Source organism: Ambystoma mexicanum, chromosome 3p (assembly GCF_040938575.1).
Source record: "Ambystoma mexicanum isolate Mex_15411 chromosome 3p, UKY_AmexF1_1, whole genome shotgun sequence".
NCBI classification, from domain to species: Eukaryota; Metazoa; Chordata; class Amphibia; order Caudata; family Ambystomatidae; genus Ambystoma; species Ambystoma mexicanum.
The window spans coordinates 224,368,003-224,393,130 of record NC_090925.1 but is presented as its reverse complement, the minus strand read 5'-3'; the positions used below and the strand labels follow the sequence as shown (position 1 = coordinate 224,393,130).

At 45.0% G+C, this 25,128-nt stretch overlaps 1 protein-coding gene across 2 annotated transcripts in view; it reads right to left on the bottom strand.

Annotated features, from left to right (window-relative positions):
- Window positions 1-1,261, bottom strand: part of LOC138580293 (cadherin-like protein 26) — a 769,589-nt gene extending 768,328 nt beyond the window's left edge. Inside the window, exon 1 of one of the 2 annotated variants that reach the window (XM_069650709.1) lies at window positions 1,032-1,261. In XM_069650709.1, the coding sequence (XP_069506810.1) occupies window positions 1,032-1,073 (42 nt within the window). In that variant the 5' untranslated portion in view covers window positions 1,074-1,261. The remainder of the gene's footprint in view (window positions 1-1,031) is intronic. The other variant, XM_069650708.1, reaches the window with a different exon arrangement.
- Window positions 1,262-25,128: the final 23,867 nt, after the last annotated feature.

The following is a 25,128-nucleotide window of genomic DNA, read 5'->3' as shown; positions in this document are numbered from 1 at the left end:
TCACGCCAGTAGGTCACGTTTAGACGTAGCTCTTGTCAACGTAAAATTTGGGGTCGAGACCCTTCCTCTAGTGCAGGGCAGGCACAATAAACATCCACATGGTTAAACAAGCGTGGGGACACCGTCGGTGTTAAATAAACGTACACTCGAAACAAACGGGATACTCAATTCTCTGTTCCTCGACTAAACTATACGGATTAAATGGATTTGCAGTAATCTAAGAACGCGGCGGAAGTGTACCTCTCTAATCTTTCTGCGGATTTGGGAATGCATTTTCTTTTAAAAGCAAGGCGCGTAAAATGCAAAAGCCAGGCTGCGGTTCACAGCGCGCGGAGGGAGGGCACCGAGGGCGTCAGTAGCCGTGCCGGGCGCGCGCTATTGTCACTGACCCTAAACCGCCTGAAAACGAGCAACGTGTAATAACACAATAATTACACACGCCCGGAGCCCTGCGGCGGCAGGCTCGCGTTTCATCACTTCCAAGGTAGTGCTTTCAAAATAAGCCCTATACGGTTATCTCCTAAAGCCATTCAAGGGCACACGTTCTAAACTGCATGGGCTGTTTCAAGAGCTAATCCCCCGAAAAAGTTAATGAGTGATGTGCGAATCCCAATTCAAGCAGCCAAGGATTCCAAGCAGGCGAGGCACTGATTCAAAAGTGCACAGAGGCATTAGCACACCTCCATCATCGTTGCACTTGGCCCGCGTCCCTCCTACATGGCATACAGCGTATCTTCAGAATTCTGGTTCTGCAGATCGTAAATGCACCGTATATTCCCTGTGTACACGTGTCAGGCTTCTCCCTCCATGCGTTGGAAAATGCAATGTACTCACACTGTGTACGTGTCCGACTTCTCCATAAAGGTTCACTCGTTCAGTTACACTGGACATGTCTGAAAATTCGATACGCGACGCCTTGACAGCTTGCAAACTACCACACGTTTGAGTAAAGGTCTCATCATGTCATAATTGAATACCACTTCGTGACTTCAAAAAATATGCAGGCTTTAAAAAAAGAAAAGGTCACCTACCAAGAACGCCAGCAGTTGCAGGCAGCCGGGGCCCAGCCTCATGCTTGCGGTCTTTGACACACAACACAGCAAAGCAAAGGGAAGTTCACGTGCAGGCGCCGACTTGTGAGCAGAGCAGGCCCGGCTGCGCCCCTCTCTCCCATCCAGCTCCGACCTCTGCGCCGCTCCCTGCTCACTGATTGACACGGGACACCTCACACTCTCGCCGTACACACCGAGCAGGGGGAGGTGGTATGCAGGTGAGAGATGGGCTGCCAAGCGTCAGTCTTCAGAGTGAGAGGCGTGCTCTCGATGCAGCATTCTGACAGGCTGGAGACTCTGAAGGTTGGGAGCGGGACAAGGTGTATTTAAAGTGTTTAGTATTTCACGTTTTTTTTTACTACAGCATCTAAGAGCATCGTCTGCTAAGCTACAGTTACTGATGCAAAAGCATTTCATGACAACAGTCCAGACTTTACTGCAGGCTACACGCATCCTCGCCTTTTTGCCCGTAAACAGCCATAACATGCCAAGTTGCCAAAGTGTATAGCCAGGTGCAAACAAACGGGAGAGCCCCTCAAGCACAAGAGTGTCTATTAAAATAGCTCAGTGAGTTAAGAGCTCGCCTGCCTCACATTATGCAACCTGAAGTCACAGGTTTTAATCCCGGCAGTGCCAATTTGGCTCTCCATTCATCTGGGGTTGCCAGGTGAATCCTCAGATGTCTAGAAACTGCAATGAAATGCATCACAAGCCTAGGTACAGCGGTATTAGCATAATTGTTTGTTTTTACATTTTTTTTATCAAATGATACATTTGCCTGAATTTGTTCAGTACCATTCGATCGACAAAAAATGAACAATCAGGCTAAAACATACCGGACATGGGGGGAGGGGGGGGGATTGCGGTGGTGTCTCCCACTCCCTATGCTCGGTATCTATTAGCCTTGGAGAGTTGTAGGGGGTGTCTCCCGCTTCTGCAATATTGGAGGCGGTGGACCTGAAGAGAAAAAAAAGAAGAAAAAGGGACCCTGCGGCATTGTATCCGACCCGCGTTAAAGACCATGCAGGGCTGGAGTGGACCAGGCAGTGGGCAAACAGGTAAGTGGGGAAAGGGGGTGGGGGATGTCGGTTGGTGTTAGTGCGTTTGATCCTCTGAGGATTAATCGCATGCAGGCTGCCTCATACCCTAAATTGCAACCCAATACACTACACCTGCATGCAGCCTTATGCACCCCGGAACTGTCATCAAATCCCAGGGGGAGCCTCACTCACACCCAGGTGCCCTGGAAAATGTCAAAGTTATGCTACACATATATTACAATAGTATCCTCTGGTATTGCAGTTTACTGGCACCCCATCACCTCTCTAATGTTCAGGGACTATGACCCTGTGGCCATGCGCAGGGTATCTGATGGCTGTTGCTTGCACGTGCTAAAGAGGGGTGTCATTTAGCAGACAGTGGCCTATGGGGGGACAGCTCCCTCTATCGCAACATGTGCCGCCTGCCTCTGGTGGCACATCAGCGAGGAGGCAGGACAGTAAGGGAAAAGGTAGGAGAGCCATGCAATGGCCCTAATTTACAGAAAAAAAGGCAACAGCGTGCCAAAGTGATGGTGCAAGCGTGATCAGCGTGCGGGTTAGATGTATAGCACCGTGAGTGAAATGCGTGCAGAAACCAGCAGGGCAAAAAAGTAGTAGTGCCTGCCACGCCCACCACACACCCCATTTCCTAAAAAAACATATCAGGACCATCCCACATTACCCACCCCCCTTGCCGGTGGTCTAAAACACCATGCAATGGTTATACATTACCTAAGAATCACAAGGACAACTGGTTTGTATTTGGAAACACAAGATCACATTTATTGGAGTCATACAGCATTTTGGGGGGCAGTCGCAGCCCTAAGTAAAGTCACAGCTCCTTAGACTTCTAAGGTAGCCCATTAGTTTCCTGGGCTTGCCATTATTTTATAGTTCCCGGGGACACTTGTCACTTCCGGTTTGCAGAGCAGTGGACGTCCGCTTCTGATTATAAACTGTCAAGCTGTAATTCTTCGGGACCACAGAATCTCATTGATGAGGAGTCGCAACTGTCCATAAAGGACTCAGCGTCCGTTGTCTGAAATTGGATCAATTGCAGCCTTTGGGAAACCGCCCACGGCTGAAACTGCAATGTCAAAATCCTCCCCCGCTAGTACCACCCTGTAACTCTGCCATGCTTTGGGGGTGGCCTCCCCACTGCTCCTAATGCTCCCACAAAATGAAATCATACTTACCAAAGAACCTAACTGCAACCAGATTTTAACAATGCCCCTAGTATCGCTGTGAGGAAGAGATCATTCCCCTTGTGGGTTAAATGCACCCCATCAGCATTGTAATGGGAAGGGAGACAATTCAAGCAGCAGTGTCTAATGAATCCCAAGCCCTCAGCTTTTGTAAATTGTTCAATTCCTCTTTCCAACCTCCCCCTAGATTTCTCAATCCCTGCATGGGATTCTGTACCACGCCATTTTAGTCTGGGCGCTACTTCTGACCAAATTATGTCTGTGCCGGCCAATTCTTGCACCAAGATGCACCAAGTCTCTTGCATCTGAGCTAACAGGCGGCCCCTTCCCATTATGGCAAGGTGATTTCCACTGAAGTGCATCACCATCACTCGGGGTGAAGGTCTCCACAGCAGCTGCCTGTACACTGCGGGCAACAAGGAATGCCTCTGTATACAGTGTGACCCAAGTCAAACCACCAGATTTTTTAGAAATCCTAAATAGGGACTTAAAATCCTTTGCCGGGCTGCTTTCTCAGCTCGAGTTACAAACAAATGTCCCATAATCCATACCACGTCATCTGTTGATACAAAAAGCATAGTGCCATAAGGAGCCAACAAGGCAGATATCAGCAAGTCAATCCTTCCTATCCTGATCCCTCCGTATGCTCAGTACCCATAGTGGGCTCAGGCTTGCTATTCAGCCTCACATAGAGTTAGTAGTGGTTTGAAACCCATTTCCCTATTTTCTTAACTGCTGGTGCGGGCATCCCTTTCAAGAAGGCAGTGGTGGCGGCACCTATCCGAAAACCTGGGAGGACCAGCCCTTACCATGTATTCCCACAGCTCCCAGTGTGGTAGACAGCATTTTTCTAAATTGGTAGTTGGTCACGGGCGCTCCACTAGAATGCATCAGAAAGCGGTCCGACTGCTGGGGTCTGATTACCAAGAAGGACCTCAGGAGCAAGACTGGACAGATGTCACTGCAGGGGGCACCGTACATAACAACCCACTTTCCTTTTCCCTATTGCTCAGTCTTACATTGCCTCAACTTGATCCTAAACCACTCACTGTCGCCCCTTGACACAGATTCAACATCTTCCAGGGAGAGGTCCTTCCCCAACTGATCCCGCCTGTCAGCTGACACTAACTCAGTGACCTGAAAAGACCCCAAAAATGCCAGTGCGAATGCTGCCCTATATAATGCCACTTCAAATGCATCCATGCATACCCTGGACAGGGCAGGGCATGCAGTAATTTTTGCAATACATTAAAGTCAATGGGTTTTCGACTATCCTGCTTGGGTCCCTCTAACCGGCACCATCTCATTAATGCCAGGCATACCACAAAACCTTTTGTGGGGTCCCCTTCTCCCATTAATTTGCAGTAAAAGTCTATGGCCGCCATGTGCCCCACTGCCAAGCTCCTGCTCTTTCCTTCCCTGTGTGCCCACGATACAAACACACGCACCTGCTCTTCCAGTCTGTTTTCTGCAATGCTTTCAATACATTTAAAATTGTACAGTAACCCTGCTGGTACCTGGACCTAATGCCTGGTGTGAGCAATCGCTCCCCCAAGTCCCAGTGCACCTCGTCCAAGCCACCAGCTGCCACCACTTGCTCTTGAACTGTGCCCCCTCCTTTTCAGAAGTAAGATGTGCTTCCCAGAATTTGCGCCACTGAAAACGAGAAAGAGCGTCAGCGGCAACATGAGGGCGAACCGCCTGCCTTCGGGAATAACCTTGGAAGCAAAATTTAATTTCCCCAACAATTGTTGGACTTTTTCCAAAGTGGTCCTGGCCTTTGATAAATTGCTTCCTATTGCAGTATTCAATCAATTTACTTTCTCCTGTGAAACCTGCAAGTGCCCTTTTTTGTATCTATTTCAATACCTAAAAAGGTTGATACCTCTGTAGGTCGTTGCGTTTTTTTCTGATGCCAGCGGAATGCTCATCCTGTCCATCACATTTTTAAAGGAAGATAGCGCATGAGCGCAGTCCATTGACCCTTCCATACCCGTTGATTTTCCCTGTGCTCCACCCATTCTAAACATTTGCTAAAAGCTTCAAATAGTGCACAAGACACAGAGTAACCTATTGGCATGCATTTGTCAATGTTGAAACTGCCATCCCATTGAAATCCCAATAGATGAAAACTGTGTAGGTGTACAGGTAGGAGGCGGAATGCAGATTCTATATCTACCTTGGCTAAGAGTGCCCATCTGCCCATGCTGGCCACCATAACCATGGCCTGGTCAAAAGATGATTAATCCACTGAGCTAGCTAGTCGTCGACTGAGTCCCCTTTCGGGTATGACAAGTGGTGGATCAATCTGAACTTGCCATGTTCCTTCTAGGGCACAGTGCCCAATGGGGAAACTATGAAATTCAGAAGGGGGTGTGGAAAAAAAGGCCTACCACCCATGTCAGTTTCAGTTCTTTCTTTATTGTATCCCTCACCACTAGTGGTTGTTGAAGTGCGGTGGGTAGGTGTTTGGCCACTCGACCCCTCAGTGGTCCCCATAAAGGATCTAGAACCCCTCGCTAAAGCCCTCAAACAATAAATCATGCTCCTTCTTTTTCGGATGGTATTGTAAAGATTCCTTGAACACCCTCATGTCCATAGTCGGGGGTCCTTTCTCCCACTTCACACTATTGAGCACCTTTGTGTTGCCATTTGCCCCTGCCTCCCCCTTCTGTCTTGAAGCTATTTGCAATTGGGTGATTCCCCCACATTTAGAACAATGGTGTTGAAATCTGCACCTGGCGCCCCAGCTGCAAAACCCTTTGTTAAGTGATCTGCAAGCTCGTCCTGCAGAAAAAAAAACCTGTGTGCGTGCTCATTTTTAAATGGATTTGCAATAATCTGAGAACGCAGCGGAAGTGTACCTCTCTAATCTTTCTGTGATTTCCTCTCTGTGCTGCGTTTTCTGGTTGTGCTCAAACTTACCGTACCAAGGCTTCCTTGTACCTTTTGACACTTCAAAACATGGTTTACTGGCCCTGTCCTTACCACCCATGAATGCCACCCAATGTTCCATGTTCTTCTGTTCCCATGTCATGTTGGGCAACATTGCCATCTTACATCTAAAATCCCTGTAGTAATCGATCCAACCCATGAAGCCGTACTTCCTTTGCGCATTTACAATAATATTCCTCTATTACCATAAGGCCGGCCCCTGTTCAGGATATTTTTTCCATCAAAACTACTGCCAACAAGGAGAAAGCCTTGTTCCAATTAAAATTGTTTTCCTCAGGCCTGTTTCTGTTCCGCCTCTTCTTATCCTGCTCCTTGTCAATGGTAATGTCAGGACCTGCTGTCTCCACTGCCAATAACGAGCATTTCCCTTTCCCAAATTCGCTCCTTCACTTGCCTGGGAATATGCCATACTAAGGTGGACCGCCCAGATAATGGAGGTGCAATACTAATGGAGTGGCAACCACCTCAAGGCCATTCCCTCTGGTGCTGGTAAGACCTTCAATCCCAGCTAATCCCCCTGGTTGCTATGGTGTGGGTACCTACAAAGCTGTGGCTGCAACCTCCTTATGCCCTCGGAACTGCACCCTGCAGTCTGCCAAAACTGTCTGAGTCTGCTGTTTTAACGGTGCTAAGCAACTTGGCGTGACCACCGCCCCTCCTAAAGTCTGTGAGCTACCTACCCTGCAACCCTCACGATTGCAGCAGGTTGTGGGTGACACTCCCAAACTCTTCTTATGCTATCAATGCTGGCCGCTTCCCTTGGTGCCTGCACCACTCCCCACAGTAATCTCAGCATTTCATCCAAAGCATTGCTTATTTTTTCACATACCCCCAAATTACCTGTAGGCAGTGACTTACCGCCCCACTGCCCAACTGCTCCCTGGTTTGTGGAGTCCCGAACTCAACTATAACTCAACTATAACCTCTAACTGTCCAACTGCTGGCAGGACCACCTGCTGCACTTCAACAGAGTGCCCCGCGGGATTACCTGCCATCTCTACCAACACAGGTTCATGTGGTACGACAACCACCGCTTTACCCCTGCATGTTTCTTTGGTGGTGGTGCTTCAGGATTAACCAGCCCCTGTGGCAACGCAGCTTCTTGTGAAAAGAAAGATATGACCGTAAACCTCAGTGCGCTTGCCACCCTTTTAGTTTTTGACAGTTTTGTGGCAGGCATCTCACTTGCTGGTGGAGTGTCCAGCACTGCGGGCGCGCACCCCTCGGCCTGCACAACCTGCTAGTGCGTGGGCACCTCTTGCTCATCCTCCAGCATCCTTTTGGTGCAGTGTTTCCCTTTCTTGTGCATTTTCTCCTGGAAGTGTGCAAACATTTCGGCCTCTACCTCAAACTCGTCACCGCTGGGACTGTTCAAACTAGCATCGATGTTGACAAACATGGCTGGTGAACTTACTTGTGACATAGCTGTGTGTCCTAAAATGATGAAAACTAATTGTATTGATAAATTGCAGGCGATAGGGAAGGCGACAAGAAGATTCCCTCCCATGATCATGTAGTACTAAGCTACTGAGCTTAAGCATTTTCTCTATGCAATTGTAACTCGTACTTAACCCATAGACTTTGAATAGGTCTTGCATCACCAATAGACTCTCTGTCCTCTCTGGAAATCCTTTGACCTGTTTTTGTACAGAAAATACATTGTTATTAACACAAAGCAGATCCCCTGAACCTTGACGTCACCCTGGGACTTTCACCTTTATCTGTCCCAGCATGGACAGGTCTTTCTAAGAGGATTAAATGCGAGGGGTTACAGAGTAGCCACTCATGTGTCGAAGCTACCTATACGTTCACCAAATACCAGCGAGTGGTTGCTGCAGATCGGGATTCAAATGTGTGTTGTGTTGCATTGCCTTGATTCTGAGCAATGACCACCTCAGCTGCTCCAGAGCTACTGCTCCTCCCGAAAGACTTCACACCCTTTCATTTTACCCACCAACCCAGACGTGCCAAACCTGTAACGTATACCCAGTCTTGGCCCCCTAGCTACGAACCAAAGTGCAAGTAAATGCATAAAGCAAGCACATTTCACCATGCCTAAGGGTGAACATTTCCAATTTCGACTGGCCTATAATCCTTGTGGTACCCAGCTTAAAGGGAAAGTGCGCTCAAAAATGTTATTGTCCCGAGTGTTCGGGCATTTGTTTTTAGGCATACTGAGATCGATCGTAAAAAATGTTCTTATGCATCTTACCTTAGTTTTCCTCACTTTTAAACATGCAAAAACAACAGGTTGGGCACGGCCATCTTGTGCTAATCTTATCCATTGCTGCATCGCCCTAATTTCATGTGCCCCTGAAGTAGACATCACTAGACGCTTACGCCCCTTTTCACAATGCCAATGCACGTCTCGTGTCTAGGTTCACTGTGAGAAATCTATTGACATGTCTCCATGGAAATGGCCAGACGCCTCTTTCCTCAATAAGTATAAACAGGCCCCTTCACAACAGACAACATCAGAGTTGCTTTTTGAATCGTTTCACTGTCTTTTTTTTGGATCACCTGTTCTCGTTTCTGCTCTGTTCAGCCATCTTCGTTGCACGAAGCCCCTGCGAACCGATACTTACATTAGCATACTATTGATTTAAAAATGGATCGTATAATGACAACAATACAGCCCTACCACTACAAGCCTGAGTATTCTGAGGAGGAAGTAATTGAAAGAGAAAGATACAGAAACGATGGGGAATTGGATGATAGTTGGGACGATGAATCGCCGGAGCATGAGCCTGAGCCTATTCGCATGGAAGATGTTTCCACCTGGTGTACCTGCAATCGCTGCAAGGTCATGCCAACAGAGGTGGAGAACTGCTGCTGCCAAGAAAACTCTGGATGCTTGGCCTACATATCAGAAGGAGACACACCACTGCTATGGGGAATTTATGCTCTCATACCGCCGGCAGATTTCCCGCCGGCGGTATGAGCGTGAATTTTTGGGGAGGAATCTGCCAAAGCCCTGATTTGGCGGACCCTTAAATCCGGCGGTAATAGCGCTAACGCCGGATTTAAGGTTTACCGCCAAACTCGTGAATAGGCCCTTAGTGTTTTTACCTATCCCATTCAAAGCCAACTTTAAAACCATTTTTGACAATTTTACAATCAATTCTGTTTCTCTCTTGTGATTGCTGGGGGAAATTGGGATTGACATTGTATTTGAATTCTGCATTCCTGAAACCTGTTCTCTCTCCCCCTTTCTCTCTGCATTGCATTATGGGGGGTTGAGGGGTGTGCAGAGGGAAATAGTAACCACATTTCTATTTTATTTGAACATACACCCACCAAAGTATTATTGCTGTGCTGCATTATTTTTGCTCCTTGTTACTCCTTGTGATTAAAGAGATTGCTTAGTGTGATATCACCCCATTGGTGATCATTGTATTCCTATTAAAAATAGTGTGATTATATTGTGAATAGATAAAAAAAATCGTAATTTTGCAAAACAGTCTGATTCCTGGTTCAGTGTGACCAGGGGGGTTCCAAGAGAGGGGCGTGGTATAAGTGGTACATCGTTCAGAATAAAAGAACTTTAGACACAAATAAATAAATAAGGATTTCAGTTGTGCATTACACGCTAGGCATTGACTTAGGTGAAGTGCTGGATTGAAATCACTTACAGATTGGGGGCTCGTCACGAGATTTCTGAATTAGATATACCACTTGTGACAGTCTAATACAGCGTGCTAACTGATGGGGTACATAAACCATGTTGGGCTACCACACTGTGCTACACTGTGAAAAGCACCCTTCAATAGAAACCCTCTAAGGAATTTGGTCTGTTTTGCAAAAATAAAATAACTCCTGTAAGTCAGAAAGGAAATTAATATTTCCGGAATGGCGACGCCAGTAGATATTAATATGGCAAAAGAACACTCACTGCACAAATTATTTGTTAGGGGTGAATGGACTGAGCAAGATCAGAATATTTGGTTGCAGGAAATTAAAGAACAGGCCACTGCCACAGGATTAGACATATGGCAGGATCAGGGTCCATTACACATGGCACTGAGTGAATTGTACATGGCCCCTAAGATAAAAGAAGAGCAAAGTAAAATTGCCAGAATAGCGGCACATTTGTACCTCCATATTGGAGCAATACAGGAGAAATATGTCGAAAACCTAGATCTGGCAAATAGGCAAGTACAATCACTAGAAAAAGCCCAAACTGATCTGGACTCTGCAGAGCTAAGACTACAAAAGAGTCTAGAATCCGAAACTGAAACCAGACAGTACCTGGTAAAAGTAAAAGGAGATCTGGATATCCTGCAGCATGAGAAGGTAGAGCAGGATACCAAAGTACTGCCGCTGTAAGAAAAGTGCCAACAAAGTTTGAACTCCCTGCGATGGAGCCAACAAAAGCTGGAGTAGCAATTGAACTACAATAGAGTATGTGCAGAGCAGATAGTCACCCTGCAAAACCACCTTGACCAAGTAAAAGAAGAAAATAATAAATTAATTCTCAAAGACCTTGACACCCAGTCAGAATTTGATGAAGAGCACCACAAATCTGGTGCAATTCAAAAACAAATGGACAATCTGGCTGCAAAGAGGGGTACTCTCATTCAGGAAAGGGACACCTTAGGCCAGGAGGTCAGTTATTTAAAAACTCAGATGGAAGAGAATCACCTTGCCCTTCAGGGACTGGGTGAACGCCAAAAAGACCATGAAAAACTGTTAGAGCACGCCAGGAGGGTGGAAGATGCTCTAGCAAAGAAGGACCAGGCCAGTAAGGACAGAACTCAATAGGTAACCCTCATGCAGAAAAAATTGGCCCAATATCCCAAAATTACCCAGGAAGCACAGAGAGACAATCGGGCTCTCTGTGAGAAAAATGACAGGCTCCACAGACAGGTAGCCATGCAGGAACAACTATAGAGACCAGTAAGGCATTGATGGAAGAGCAAAAGGGCCAGATTCTTGCATGGCACAGGGAGTAGGGCCTGAGAGAGATGAGGTCCGCTGGGAGAGGGAAACACCTGAGCATAACCTCATGGAACCCTGGTACCAGAGATTTTCATCTCTTCAACTCCATGGACTCTGCCACCCCCATGTCCACTGGCACACATGAGCCAAGAGCCACAGGGTTGGCAGACTTGAATCCAATGAGGAATATGGGGCTCATAGATCAGCACCTCCCCGGAATGGATGGGTGGGCATCTGTATATGGGTTCCCAAGTGCTGGGGCCATCGTCTCTGATCAGGGAGACTCCAATGAGGGGAGGGTCAGAGAAATGGATCCTCAAAAATATAATTTACCCAGAGACCAGATGGTAAAGTTTAGTGGGGAACTCCATGAGGGTAGGCCCACTAAGGGCATCCTGAAAACCTCTTCCCAGCTAGGACAGGGGGGCGGGGGTACTCAGCCAATCCTGGGAGCAAGGAAGAATCAGAAGACTCTTCTGAGTGCCACAGGACTCAAGAAACTAGGCCCCCACATTCTGCCAGCCATTCCCAAGCTCGCAGAATCTGGGAGAGCCTAGAAGACCAGACAGGCACCTCTGGTAGCAGTGCCTCTGAGTCAGAGGAGGAGTGGACCAGGGTGACCCGAACTAAGAAAGCCAACAAGGTCAAGAGGGCCTTGCTCAAGGATCCCCTAAAACAAATAAAATCCAAGTATTCGGTTTGGGAGCACCTTGAGCTCTTTGAACAAATGATGGAAACTTTCCATTTGAAGGACAGCCAAAGCTGTATTCAATATGATAAAGTGAATCTTTTCCCCCCGAGTACTCCAGCTTCTTTGTGGGGCTGGAGAGTCAGAATCATTCCAGATGGTCCACCTATAGGGCGGCCATCCTGAAACATTTTTCTATTCACAGGAATCCTCAGGAGGCTCGCAAGGCAGCCTACAACTTGCAATGTGGGGAAGACCAGGCTCCCCAAGAATTTGTTCAAGAGTTAAAACGTGCCTTTGCACAGACCACTAAAAGGGTGCGCACTGACAGCAAAGAGTTTGTAAACACTTTCTTCCATGCTCTCCCTAAGTATATCATGACCCAGCTAGTGAGGGACTTTCACGAGAAAAGACCACTACACTGGGTCATTGAACAAGCCACATGCATTTATGAGGTGCAAAAGCCAGTGGAAAATAAAAATAATCCCAAAAGCCCCCAAAACAACCAACACCCCTGCTGCTGCTAAAGTGGCAGAGGTGAAGGTTGCCCCCATTTTAGATTTGGAGATGGGGGCCTAAAAACCTGCCCGTGCAGAATCAAAACAACCCCAAACCCAGAAGGCCCTCAGGCCAATCACAAACAGGGAGCCAGGGAGGCAACCCCACAGATGGGACCCCTAACTCCATCAGCTGATGCTACAAGGGCAATGGACCCATCGTAGGTTATGTATGGACTCCTCTGCCCAAGTGGTGGGGGATCCAACCAGACAGCAGGTAACCCAGGGAACTTCCCTCCTCACTTTCTCCAGGAAAGCAGTAATCCCCCAAATACCAGGCAGAATGTCTTCCCAAGGTACCCGCCAAACTTTAACCCCCCAAATAATCCATCTTTCTTTCCCCACTTTCCTAAGCCCAGACAGCCCAATCCGGGAGAGGGTAGCAAGGGTGGAGGGGTACCCAAACTTTCCTAACCCAGGGTATTTTGGGAGAAGGGATAGCTACCCTTCCCGGGATCAGCCCAGCGGAGACATGAGGACCCCGTATCAGCCAGAGCAGGTTTCCCAACTAGAGTGCCAGGTCGAGAACATGGCACAGGATCTGGGTCGCATGCTGAGGGCTCAACAGTACCCTCAGATGAGCATGGCGGTGCAGAAGGGGATGGGGGGTGGAGGCACAAGGGGATGGGGGGTGTAAAGCCTTGGAGGAAGCTTCCTTCCCCACTTGTAAAAAGCCCCTGGAAACCCATTGGAACCAGAGCCAAACTCTCCTGCCCCCGAAAGTCTGCAACCCGAGGAGCAGAGAGGGGATAGGAGAAATAAAGAGCCCAAAAACACCCATTTTGTGGAGGAGGTACAAGTTTTCCAGTTTGAAGGAGAGGGATCCTCAGAGGATGCTGGGGAAAGGATATTGTCCTTCAGGGATGGGGGAACTCCTCCCAAAGAAAAATGGGTCCCAAAAGATAAAAATCCAGACTGGGTAGATGAGGGACCGAGTTAGCACCGCTCGTCATCCAACCGCAGAATCACCAGCACGAAAATACCCTGGTTCAAACCCATCCTGGTGACTGCCTCCAAAAAGGGGGGGCAGCCCAGAATCAGAACCAGGGGAACCCAAAACCTCCCCCATATCTAGGTGTCACGTTTTTCTTCCAGATTCCCAAGACTCCAAACAGAATCCTGCCCAAATCACTTTCCTGTCAGTGTCCAAAACCAAGAAACTAACCAAAAAGTTGTCAAAAAATGTACATTATCTCTGCCCCCTTGAGGAGAAGGAGGGAAGATTCTATGCCCCGTTCCAAATACAGGGGCAATGTACAATTTTGGCACTGGTGGACACTGGATCCCAAGCTACCCTTCTGTCAAACAGGACCTTTGATTAACTGAATTCGGGAAGGCAGGATAAATACCAAATTCCTCTCACCCCTCTTCCTGGACAACTTGAGAACTTCGACGGGAAGGAGATTCCCATCGAGGGGAACTGCCGATTTGGACATTAAAATTGGGCGACACAAGGTGAAGCACCCGGTCATAGTTGTGACTCCAGAGGGCACACCTTGTTTTCTAGGGAATGACATCCTGCGAAGGTTGTCTCCCCTCATAGATTGTGTAAACAAGGTGTTCTGGACCCAGACTAACCGACCAATAAAATTGAAACATAGTGTCAACCATGTTATTTTGAACGGCACATGCCACATGGTTAAACAAAAACCTGACCAAATAGAATTTCACTTCCAGAATAACCAAATCCCGGACGTGACAGTAATTGCAGTAGGACAACAAACTGGTGATGGGGAGTCATCTCTATTTCTGAAGATCAACCTTCCTTCCAGTCTAAGGTGGCATTCCACACTGGAAGGAAACACTCTGAAATTCTTTACAAATGAACAATCAGAAAATCCCACTCCTATAGTCCAGAAAGATGGGAAATCAGCTCAAAGCTTGGCTGACATTCAGAAAATTGGAAAGCAGTTGTTCATCCCTATTGAGTTAAATGAAGGAAAGGACTCTGTTCTCGCCCGAGTGTGTGTAAACAACGGTAAGAGCTTCATCAGCGAAGCCATGCTCTGCAAACTCCCAAAAGATCCAGCCATTCCCACATTTAAACTGTTAGACACATGGAAAATGGACCTGAAAACACCCAATTCCAAACATCTCCTCCTCCTGTATGCTCAAAATTTCCATAGGCAACAAGAGCATAGTCCATAATTGTTTGGTCGTGCGAGATGTCCCTGCAGCATTTTTAGGCAGTGACATTCTCAATCGCTTTGCCATTAGTTTGGACCTAATAAACTTCAAAGCCTGATCCCGATTAGCGGTTAATCCCATGGACTTTGATGACCCAGAGAAAGCATTTAGGTCAGCTCAACTGCTGCCTTATGCAGTTGAAATTCAGATTGGAGAGGAAGTCACCATCCCAGAACGGACCCGACAATTCTCACTGGAAGGGAAAGTTAAAAGAGGACAGATACTGAAAAACCCTGACGCCTATATTCATCTTAACACCCATTTCCAACAGCAAAAGTTGGGGGTAAACCCAACACCACTAGTCAATATAGAACACAACACCATTCCAATAGAGGTGGATAACAGCAACTTAAAAAGTATCACTCTAGCCGCAGGCACCATTATTGGAATGGCGGTTGATGACTGACATTTTTCCATAGATTTAGGTAATGAACTGTTAGGACCAATCCCTAAGGACTGTTTTGACAGTGATAGCGACGATGATGCAACACCAGACAGGATCTTCACCCGGCATGGGGGGAATTTCCTGGTGTACACTGCCTGCCCTTATGGTAAGGAAGATGTGACCTGTGACTTCAGGAGGGATGAGGTGATCTTCCAAGTCCGCGAGGACTGCCTTCCCCACCTGAAGCCACCAGTCCAAATCAGCACTTTGACCAGGGACTTCTCCACCCAGCTGGAGGAGGCTGCTGAGATAGCAAAACCGTTAGTCTTTCCAGGCTTCAGGCAGATGGTTGAAGAGAGAGTCAACCTAGCCGATGCCTGTGAGACTCTAGAGCAAATGAAAAAATTGAAACAAGTTTTCTTAGATTTTCAAGATCTCTTTGCGGTGGACTCATATGACTGTGGTCGCACCGACATCCACACATCCACAATTCCCATGGACCCTGGCATGACTCCAGTGTTTGTGAAGTAATATTGCTTGCCTCTTGCATCAATGGAGTCCCTTACTGAAATAATTAAGAACCTTGAGTCCCGTGGGATAATTTGTCCAGTCCACAGCACCTTCAATAATCCGGTGCTGGGGATTTTGAAACCAAACGGCCACTGGAGACTCTGTGCTGACCTTAGGGAGCTCAACAAACAGGTCCATACTTCCCGAGGACCTCTTCCCTACATAGACCAAGGGCTGGCCCAGATCCAGGGGTCACAGGTATTCACTGCAATAGACCTGACCAATGGGTACTGGACTGTACCTGTCAGTAGGGAGGACCAATACAAGCTGGCTTTCACCTTCAGGGGGCAGCAGTACACATGGAACCGGACTCCCTTCGGATACATCAATTCCGGCAACAAATTTAACATTTTTCTACATAAGGCCATGCCCGACCTGGGTGAAAGGGGTAACCTGGCCTATGTAGATGATGTTTTAGTCAAAAGCTCAACTGTGGAGGAACAGATAGCAGAGATCCATTATGTTCTGACACAGTTGAGGGCTGGCAGAGCAAAACTCTCCTTTCAAAAGGCACAGTGGTGCAGAACCCGTGTCAATTTCTTGGGGCATGAGATTACTCCTGAGGGTCTCTGTCCCCAGGAAAAGAAATTGGAAGCACTCCAGAAACTAAAAGACCGTACAACTCTGCAGGAACTAAGGAGCTTCCTTGGACTAACTAATTACGTAGAAAGTTCATTGAGGACTACGCAGAGATCACAAGACCCCTGCTCCATCTTTTGAAGGGGGGGGTCAAGTGGGAGTGGGATCCAGAATAAGCTGAGGCAGTAAGACAACTCAAAAGAAGCCTCTCACAAGCTCCTTGCCTAGCTTACCCTGTCAAAAACAAGTAGTTCTAAAACCACGATCAACCTTTACACCAGCATTAGCACAAGAAAATGTAAATGATTTATTTCATAAAGCAACTCTTAATGAATTAAGATCCCGGTACTTTGGAGGCAGATTTAAAAACAAGACACAGAATTTAAGATGGCAAAACGAAAAAATTTAGATGAATGAGCTAAAAAACAACACAGATATAATAATTAAAAAAGCGGATAAGGGAGGAAACATAATAATGAACACCAAGGAAGAACATTTGAATCAAGATCAGTGCTATGAAAAACTTAAAGAAAATCCAATAGAAGAACTAACATTGGATTGGACCCTAATGGTAAAAAAGTGGGCAGAGCAAAATTTACTAACGGATATGGAGAAAGATTTTCTTACCAACAACTTCCCGATACTGGGAATTATATATTTCTTAACCAAAATCCATAAGCCCTATGTAAACTTTCCATCCTTCAGACCAATAATTGACAGCATAGGCTCACTCACAGAGCCAATATCAAAATACATTGATACCCACTTACAACCTCTAGTTCTGGGCCTCACTTCATTCATTAAAGATACCAATCACGTCATTCAGCAAATTGAAGAAATCAACTGGGAACCCAGCTATCTACTGGTTACATTGGACGTCTCCTCTTTATACACCAGTATACCACATGAAAAAGGACTTGACACCACTAACTACTTCTTGAAAACAAGATCAGTTTCATACTACAAACAAAATGAAATGCTTCTAGAAATGCTCCATTTCATATTGAACAACAATATCTTCATGTTCAAAAATCAAATTTCCAGACAGAAAAAGGGGATGGCAATGGGAGCGAAATTTGCACAACTTATGCTAATTTATATGTAGGCCATTTTCGAATTAGAACATGCCTGGTCCCACAAAGCTTTCACCAAATTCAACAATATAATATATTGTGGCCGGTGCATAGATTATATTCTTCTAATATGGAATGGTAATGCTGAAACCCTACAAGAATATGTTAACTATGTAAACACCAACCAATATAACCTGCAATTTACAACTAACCAAAGTCAGAACAAAATACAATTCCTAGATCTGGAAATATATATCCACAATGAAAGAATTTTGACTACATTGTATGTAAAACCCACTGCTGGAAATACCATATTGCATGCGAAAAGTCATCATCCGCAACATATTATCAAAAACATTTTGTATGGCGAAATACTAAGTAAAAAGAAATTGTACCGATTCACAAGAATATGAAAGACATGCTATGAAAGCAATGGCAACATTTAGAGCAAGAGGATATAAGTCAAAACGCCTGAAAAAATCCTATGAAAAAACAAAGGTTAAAACAAGAATGTAATTGCTCAAAAATAAATCTGTAAAAACAAATGACAACGAAGAAGAAAAACTGTGATTTATAACCCAATATAGCAGAAATGCCAAACACATCCAAAAAATTCTTCAGAAAAACTGGCATATTTTGAAATTGGACCAGGATATAGAGAAGTAAGTTGAAGATCAAGTTTGCATAACTTTCAAAAAAGCAAAAAGTTTAAAAGACGCATTAAGCCATTCTCACTTTATACTCAAGAGAGAAGAAGAAGGACTACAGCAACTATGGAACAGAACACCCCTCAAGGGTAATTACAAATGCAGAACATGCATAAGTTGCCCTTTCTCAGAAAATGGGAAATAAAGCATTTTACTACCAAATGGAACAGATTACAAAATCAAAAACTTTATAAATTGTAACTCAAAAATGGTAGTATATGCTATTTTATGTACGTGCGAAAAACTCTATGTGGGAAGCACCATGAGAAAACTTAAAATCAGAATACAGGAGCACTTAAGAAGCATCAAAAATACGACATGAGATATCCATTAGGATATCATCATTTGACAGAACATGCAAACGAATCAACAATTAAGATAAAGATTTTGGCATTGAAAAGATAATAAAACCCCAGAGAGGAGGAAACGTGGAGAAAATCCTAAGATCCAGAGAAGCATACTGGATCTGTAATTTCGACAGCTGTCATACGGGTTTAAATTCGGACACAGAATTAATCCATCTTTTATGATTGTTCAGCCAGAGAGGTTATCTGAACTGAGAGCATTGACAGCACCAATGTAAATATGCTAATATTCAAATGTATTGACTATATTGAAATCCATGTTTATTCAAATTGTAAAGCACTTACCAAGAAAAATGACATTTCATGTATCCAGCAATGTAAATGTAAGGCACTAATTTTGTCCCCAAAAAATGTAAATTTATCTTTAAGTAAATTAGGCACTTTTCATTGAGGCAAAATGTAGATCCCAATAAGTGAAAAGAAAATTAAGAATAGTTTCAACCGCAATGCAAGAACCCAATAGGCCCTATCCAAGGTGGAGGAACAATGAATGAGTGGCGATCACTGTCACGTGATCTCTATGTAAAATAAATATTAAATAAGGCTTTAATTACACACAGAAAAGATAAGACCTAGCGCATTATTATTATTTTTACTCACTGAATGAACTTTGAGAAAAACCAATTGGCCCCAAAGCAAGATGGAGGAGTCGCGATCACGTGACAATTCTGCTCACGTGACCGCGACTCACCGCGACTCAATACAAACACTAAATACGGCCGTAATCGCCCCCAAAGTAAGATGGAGGAGTTGCGATAGCGTGACAATTTTGCTCACGTGACTGCGACTCAATATAAACACAAAATACGGCCGCAAATGCTTTGCAGTGCAGGTTATCAGGCCAGCAGACCGCATCCAAAAAGGAAAGCAGTTTTGGAAGCAGATAAGGAGCATACCAGTACGAACAAGGTAAGCCTCATTAGAGCCTACTTTTATTAGTCTCAACAGACTAAACATTGATCCTAAATTGAAATGCTCACTAGCATTTTAAAAAATTTGTGTTGACATTTTTTTGTTAAACCAAAACGAAATATATTATCATAGCGCCTTAGTTTTGAATACTTTCTCTTTTTCCCTCCCCTGTTTTCACACTGCTATTACAAATAGAAACATACAAAGAAAGCGAGGGAAATCCTTTACAAAACGCTAAGTAGAGCCAAACTTCATTCAATCAGGTCACTGAATATCCCAAAAGTGAGTGCCTTTTTCTGATTTAATCATTGTTTTTTCTGCAATGTTGGTTTAAGAAATACTTCAGAAAATGTACTAAAGCGAGTGCTTGCAAAAACTAGGAAAAAAATTCAGTAAAAAATGTTTAACTTCTTTTTATTTACAGAACCTTTTGGACAATTTGTGAACCGACAATGGGTTATTTACTCTATAGAGTCACAAAAAGGCTCTGTATTCCTTCCTGAAGAACTGTCTGAAAATTATAGACAGTGAAACACGTGTCAAGGGTATTAATTATAAAGCACTTATGAGAAAAAATCAACAAACTAATTAAAGAAAACTTGTGAATCAAATCAATTTGGATTCCTCTTTTCATTTTTTATCAATAAACTTGCTGAGGGCGCACACACAGGTTTCGGCCTTTCTCCATGAAAAAGACCATTTTTTTTCCTGAATTCTTCTTGGAGACAGGGTTCTCAAATACATGCTTGACTGCAGTATTATATCAAGAGCATGACAAGGTCAATAAAGTAATCTCCTATGCGAGTAAGACTTTATCCTCTGTGGAGGAAAAATTCAATGACTGTGAGAAGGCACTCCTGGCAACGGTGTGGGCATTGAAGAATTACCACCCGTTTATCCAGGGGGAACACATCATAGTGGAGACTCTACACCAGCCTCTGCAATATCTCCAAAGTGACAGAATCCGGGCTGGAAATGTGAGTAATTCCCGAATTACTTCCTGGATTTCTATCAATGCAAGGCTTTCCTGTGGAGGTCAGATATGGCCAAAACAAGAAGAGTCGCCTTGCGCAAGGTCTGGCTGACTTGCACAATTGTGCCAGAGAAAACTGTCTCAAGGACGAAAGTCTTAAAATCAAGGACAACATGGCGGCATACCTTAATTCCCCACACAAAGTCTATGAAGAAGACCAGTGTTAGGGAATGCCCACTCTCTATGTGGATGGATGCTCTTACCATGTTGACAACAACGGGGAAAAGGAACTTGTGGCCGGTGTAGGGAATGCATGGGTGAATGATGCCCCAGAACCCTCCACTGGATACAAAATCGGTCCCCAAAGTAGTCAAGTGGCAGAGTTGATGGCTGTGGATCAAGCCATCCTCACTGCTGTCCAACACCAACTCCACAAATTGGTAATAATCACAGATTCGGATTATGTACAGAACGGGTTTGTGGAGAACCTAGTTAACTGGAAAACCAGAGGCACGCTATGTGCTACTAACAACCCATTGAAACATGGAAAATTAATTCAAAATATTGATAACCTGGTCACCTCAAATGGGATGACCATCTACTGGAAAAAGATCAAGGGTCATTCTAAAATAGAGGGACCAGACAAAACTGGAAATGACCTAGCTGATCAGCTGGCCAAAACCGGTGCCATTCAAGGGGATCTACTTGAGATCGAGTCCCTGTTGAGGGATATCCAGGTCACTGCTATCACCAGGTCCCAGACAAATGCTCACAATGAACTCTCAGCTGCACAATGGAGTAAGGTGACCCCAGATGCTGATTTGATTACGGCTCAAAAAGGGGATCCAATAATTGGTACGTTTTATCAACACATTGAGGACCCTGAGAAGTTTCCCCTGACAGATACCGATTACATAGGGAAAGAGGACCTCACAGTGTTGATGAAATGTCCAAAAATGTTCCGAATTCAAGACGGTTTGTTGGTAAGGAGATCCATAGCTGGCCATGACCAGTGGGTGGTCCCTACCTCATTCCCAAGCCTGATGCTAAGTCAGGCCCATGATGTGGCCACAGCCAGTCATCGGGGGTTTCATACAACACTAGAAATCTTGAGAGAGGTTTCATACTGGCCACACATGGTGCAGGACCCTGACCAATACTTGAAGGGGTGTCTTGTGTGTGCACAATTTCAGCCAACATCCCTTACACACTATGCTCCCCTCCAAAAGAGGGGGATGCCACTGCCTTGGTCAGATTTACAAGTCAATTTTATCGGGCCTGTGATTCGCTCCTTTAGGGGGAACAGTACATTTTGACCGTGACATGCTTGTTCACTAAATGGGTGGAATGTCTCCCAGCCCCAAATTGCAAGGCAGAAACAGCAGCTGCCCTGATGATCAACCACATCTTCTCGCGTTTTGGACTGCCCCAAAGGATTGAGTCAGACCGAGGTAGCCTCGTCACTAGCGAAGTGATGACAAAGATGTGTGAGATACTTGGGGTCAAAAGGAAACTACACATTGCCTACCGGCTAGCCTCTAGTGGTGGAGTTGAGAGATACAAGACAATTGTGAGCATATTAAAAATAGTTTGTGGCAGATTCTGGGCCAAGTTGGGACATTCGATTAATCTTGTCCTGATGGCCATCAGATCTACCCCTTCTTCTGCAACTAAAATGTCGCCATTTGAGCTGATGACTGGATGAAGGATGGTGCTTCCCCAGCATCTGCTCTACAGAACCTAAGAGCAGACCTTGATAAATGCCTCCACAACTCATGAGTATGTTGAGAATCTGAGAAAACATCTTCAACATGCTTTTACCTATGCTCAGCGGAATCTAGAAAGATCTGCAGACAGTATGAAGACCCACTCTGACCTTAAGACAACTAGAAAAGAATACCAAGTAGGAGACCAGGTCTACTTGTACAATTTCCAAAGGAACCAGGCCAAAGAGTGCAAATTTATTCCTAGCTGGCAGGGTCCTTTTGAAATTGTAGACAGAATATCACCAGTCGCCTACAAAATCTGTATCCCCAATGGCAGTTTAGCAGAAGGGGAAGATAAGTGGGTCCACATCAACCAGCTGAAGTGTTGCCATCCTAGGCACACTCTGCAGCAACTAGAGGATTCATCTGGAAACCCAGAGGGGGGACATTCCAGCTCCCTACAAAATTCTGATTGTAAAAACCGCTCTATCTGCTATAATCAGTAATAATTATAAACGGGAAAGATTGTCAATTACATGTCAAATGTATGTGTTTGCCCCACTACATGAATAGTGGTGGGAAAATGTCCACAAATATGCTCTATTTTGTCATCATAGCTGGAAACCATGGACATTAAGCACCCAGGAGGACCACTCTGGGACCGGAAGGAAAGAGCCAAGGGGCCCCGGGTATCGCTCCATACTCTCATCCAGAACCGGCTAGGATTACCTGTTAATCCACCACTGATGGGAGAAGCAGACACATTTTTCCGACTTGGACCAAAAAGAAAAACTGAACATCCCAATCTCCTGACTTCCCCTTGACGGGCGGTCAAAAGTGAAATCACGAGAGGGGGCTTTGTGGGATGTCTTAACCCACTTAAGCTCTGCCCTGCGGCATCACTGTGTGCTGGTGGCACCAGAATCATCAAAATGGCCACAAAACCCCTATGCACACCAAAACCTAAGGAAATTGCGCTCTACAAAGCACAAAAAGATGGCCACCAAATCTACCATGCATGTTGTCAGTGGTGGAACGGAGACCTCACTTCTGAAACATGTCATTGAGCTGCCCAACCAGTAAAAATGGAGACTGCATGAAAAGCAGTGCTTGCTGAAAGAAATCCGGAATCTTGTTTTTAAAACTGTTCTTGGTTGCTGAAAATACAGAAATGGTCCAAAACCCCCCACAAACACCCAATCTTCTTGTTGGGTGTCACATATTATTGAATTCAAGAAATCATTGTGAAATTGCAATATCCTGGAAAGCTGAATTGATCATTTAAACACCCACAGCAAAAGGTGCCTGCCTGTGGGATCTGTTAAAATGTGGGTGCAGTACCAGCAGCTGCCTGAATAACTGCTTCAAAAGTCTGCATTAAAATCCATTAAGATCTGATGTCTAAAATCTAAGTGACCTGTTATTAAGAGTAACCTAGGTTGTAACTATTTAAACTTTATTTAGAGCCTGGAATCAGTGTTCTAGATGTTTGTTTTAAAATTGCAAGTTTATTTAAAACAAAGAAAAATGTAACAAAATGACATTTAAAGTCAGCCGACTCCAAAGCCAAAACTACAAACAACTTTTCCCACCGGGCCAGTCACCTCCTTTCTGCTCTCTAGACCAGGAACTCAAATTCATGTGTTGATTAAGAGGGGAGGAGCACTTGGGCTTCTCTGGGAAGGACACAATGGACTTCCTCTCAGGCAAGGAGATGCTAATCAGTATGGATTGTAAAGGGCCTCTGCCAGAAGGAAGGGGGCGGAGATTATTTTTGAGCTGCAAGCAGAAAAAGGAGGCAGGATCAGACAACTTTTGTTGATTCACAATGGACAGAAAGTATATTTCTAAAAAGGCTGATAATTTACTGTGTATAATTGTAAAAAAATTTGGAAACCCCGGACTTCTGAATCTAATTTTCTGCTGCACATTTTAAGAGGAGCCAGAACTCTGTGCTATGTTCTGAGAAGTAACTGTAGAAACTGTGGTTTTATAGAAAATGTAATTATGTCCAAAGTATGAAACTTCACACACTTATTTCCATATGCAATGCGCACAGTTGTACAACCTTTTTGGACAAACTAGATATTGTGTTATGGCCCAAAAGGGCAGAATTCTGTCAAAAGCCAACACAAGATCTTACAATGACAGGGATTAGAAGAGCACTTGCTCCACAAAATATGAGATCTAGATATGTTATTGTAAAGTCTGCAAAATTGTAAATATGTGTTATACGAAAAATAGATTTCATGTTCAAAAGCCAAGGGGAGGATTCCCTGAATCATAAACCCACATCATCATGGTGACACCCATTTTTCTCCTCCAATCAAGGGAGAGGGGAGACTTTAGCCTATAGCCAGCCAAGGGGGCATGCTTAGGATAATTCAGCATACATACCCCTTTATCAAACGCATAAATAGAGACAGCTGAGGACTTAGAGAGGCACACAGATCCACCCACCATCCTGATCTTGGCAAAGCACCCTGAACGAGGTCCATCCATGTTACTTGCTCCAGAATCCAGAAACATTGCAAGCAGAAAGGCTCATTGCATAGCTGAAAGACTTTCAGCTGGGCCTTAACTTCCAGAACCCATCCCACAGACTTAAAGGGGAAACAAAAGAAACAGCCAGGCTGTGCTGTACTGCTTACCTGCCAAAGAATTATCTTCCTAACCAACAAGGGCAGATTAAACCCAATCCTCTGCCGCGAAGTGCTGTGACCAGAGTGCCATTGCAGATCCAGTCCAGTCGTGCTGTGACCAGATAGCTGTGAACCAGAGCGATTGCCGACCATTCCAGTCCGGTGTGCCCAGCAGCCTGTCTGACCAGAATCCCTGATTTTGATGGAACAGAATTCCTGACGGTTCTGTTCAAACCTATATAGTGAGTATCCTTAGTATAGGACTGTCACTAGCCTATGTACTGTCCATAGTAATCCCTATCTAAACCCATCCCCTATTATATTCAAAACTGCATTGTTAGAAATATCTTTGTATTGCCTGAACTCTCTATCTCATTCCTACTATCTTCCTTCTGTCATAATATTGTTAAACCGATCTTTGCGCTGATATATTTCATCTGGAGAAGGCAAGTGTCTCGGCAGGCAAAAACCTGATCCAGAGGAGTCCTGGTCTGGTGGCTGTGCTGTTGTGTAGTATTGCTTCTCCATAGTCCATCCCTATTGTAAAGGAAGCCTGTTGTCTTTTAAAAGCGTATCTTTTTTTTCCAATTTGCC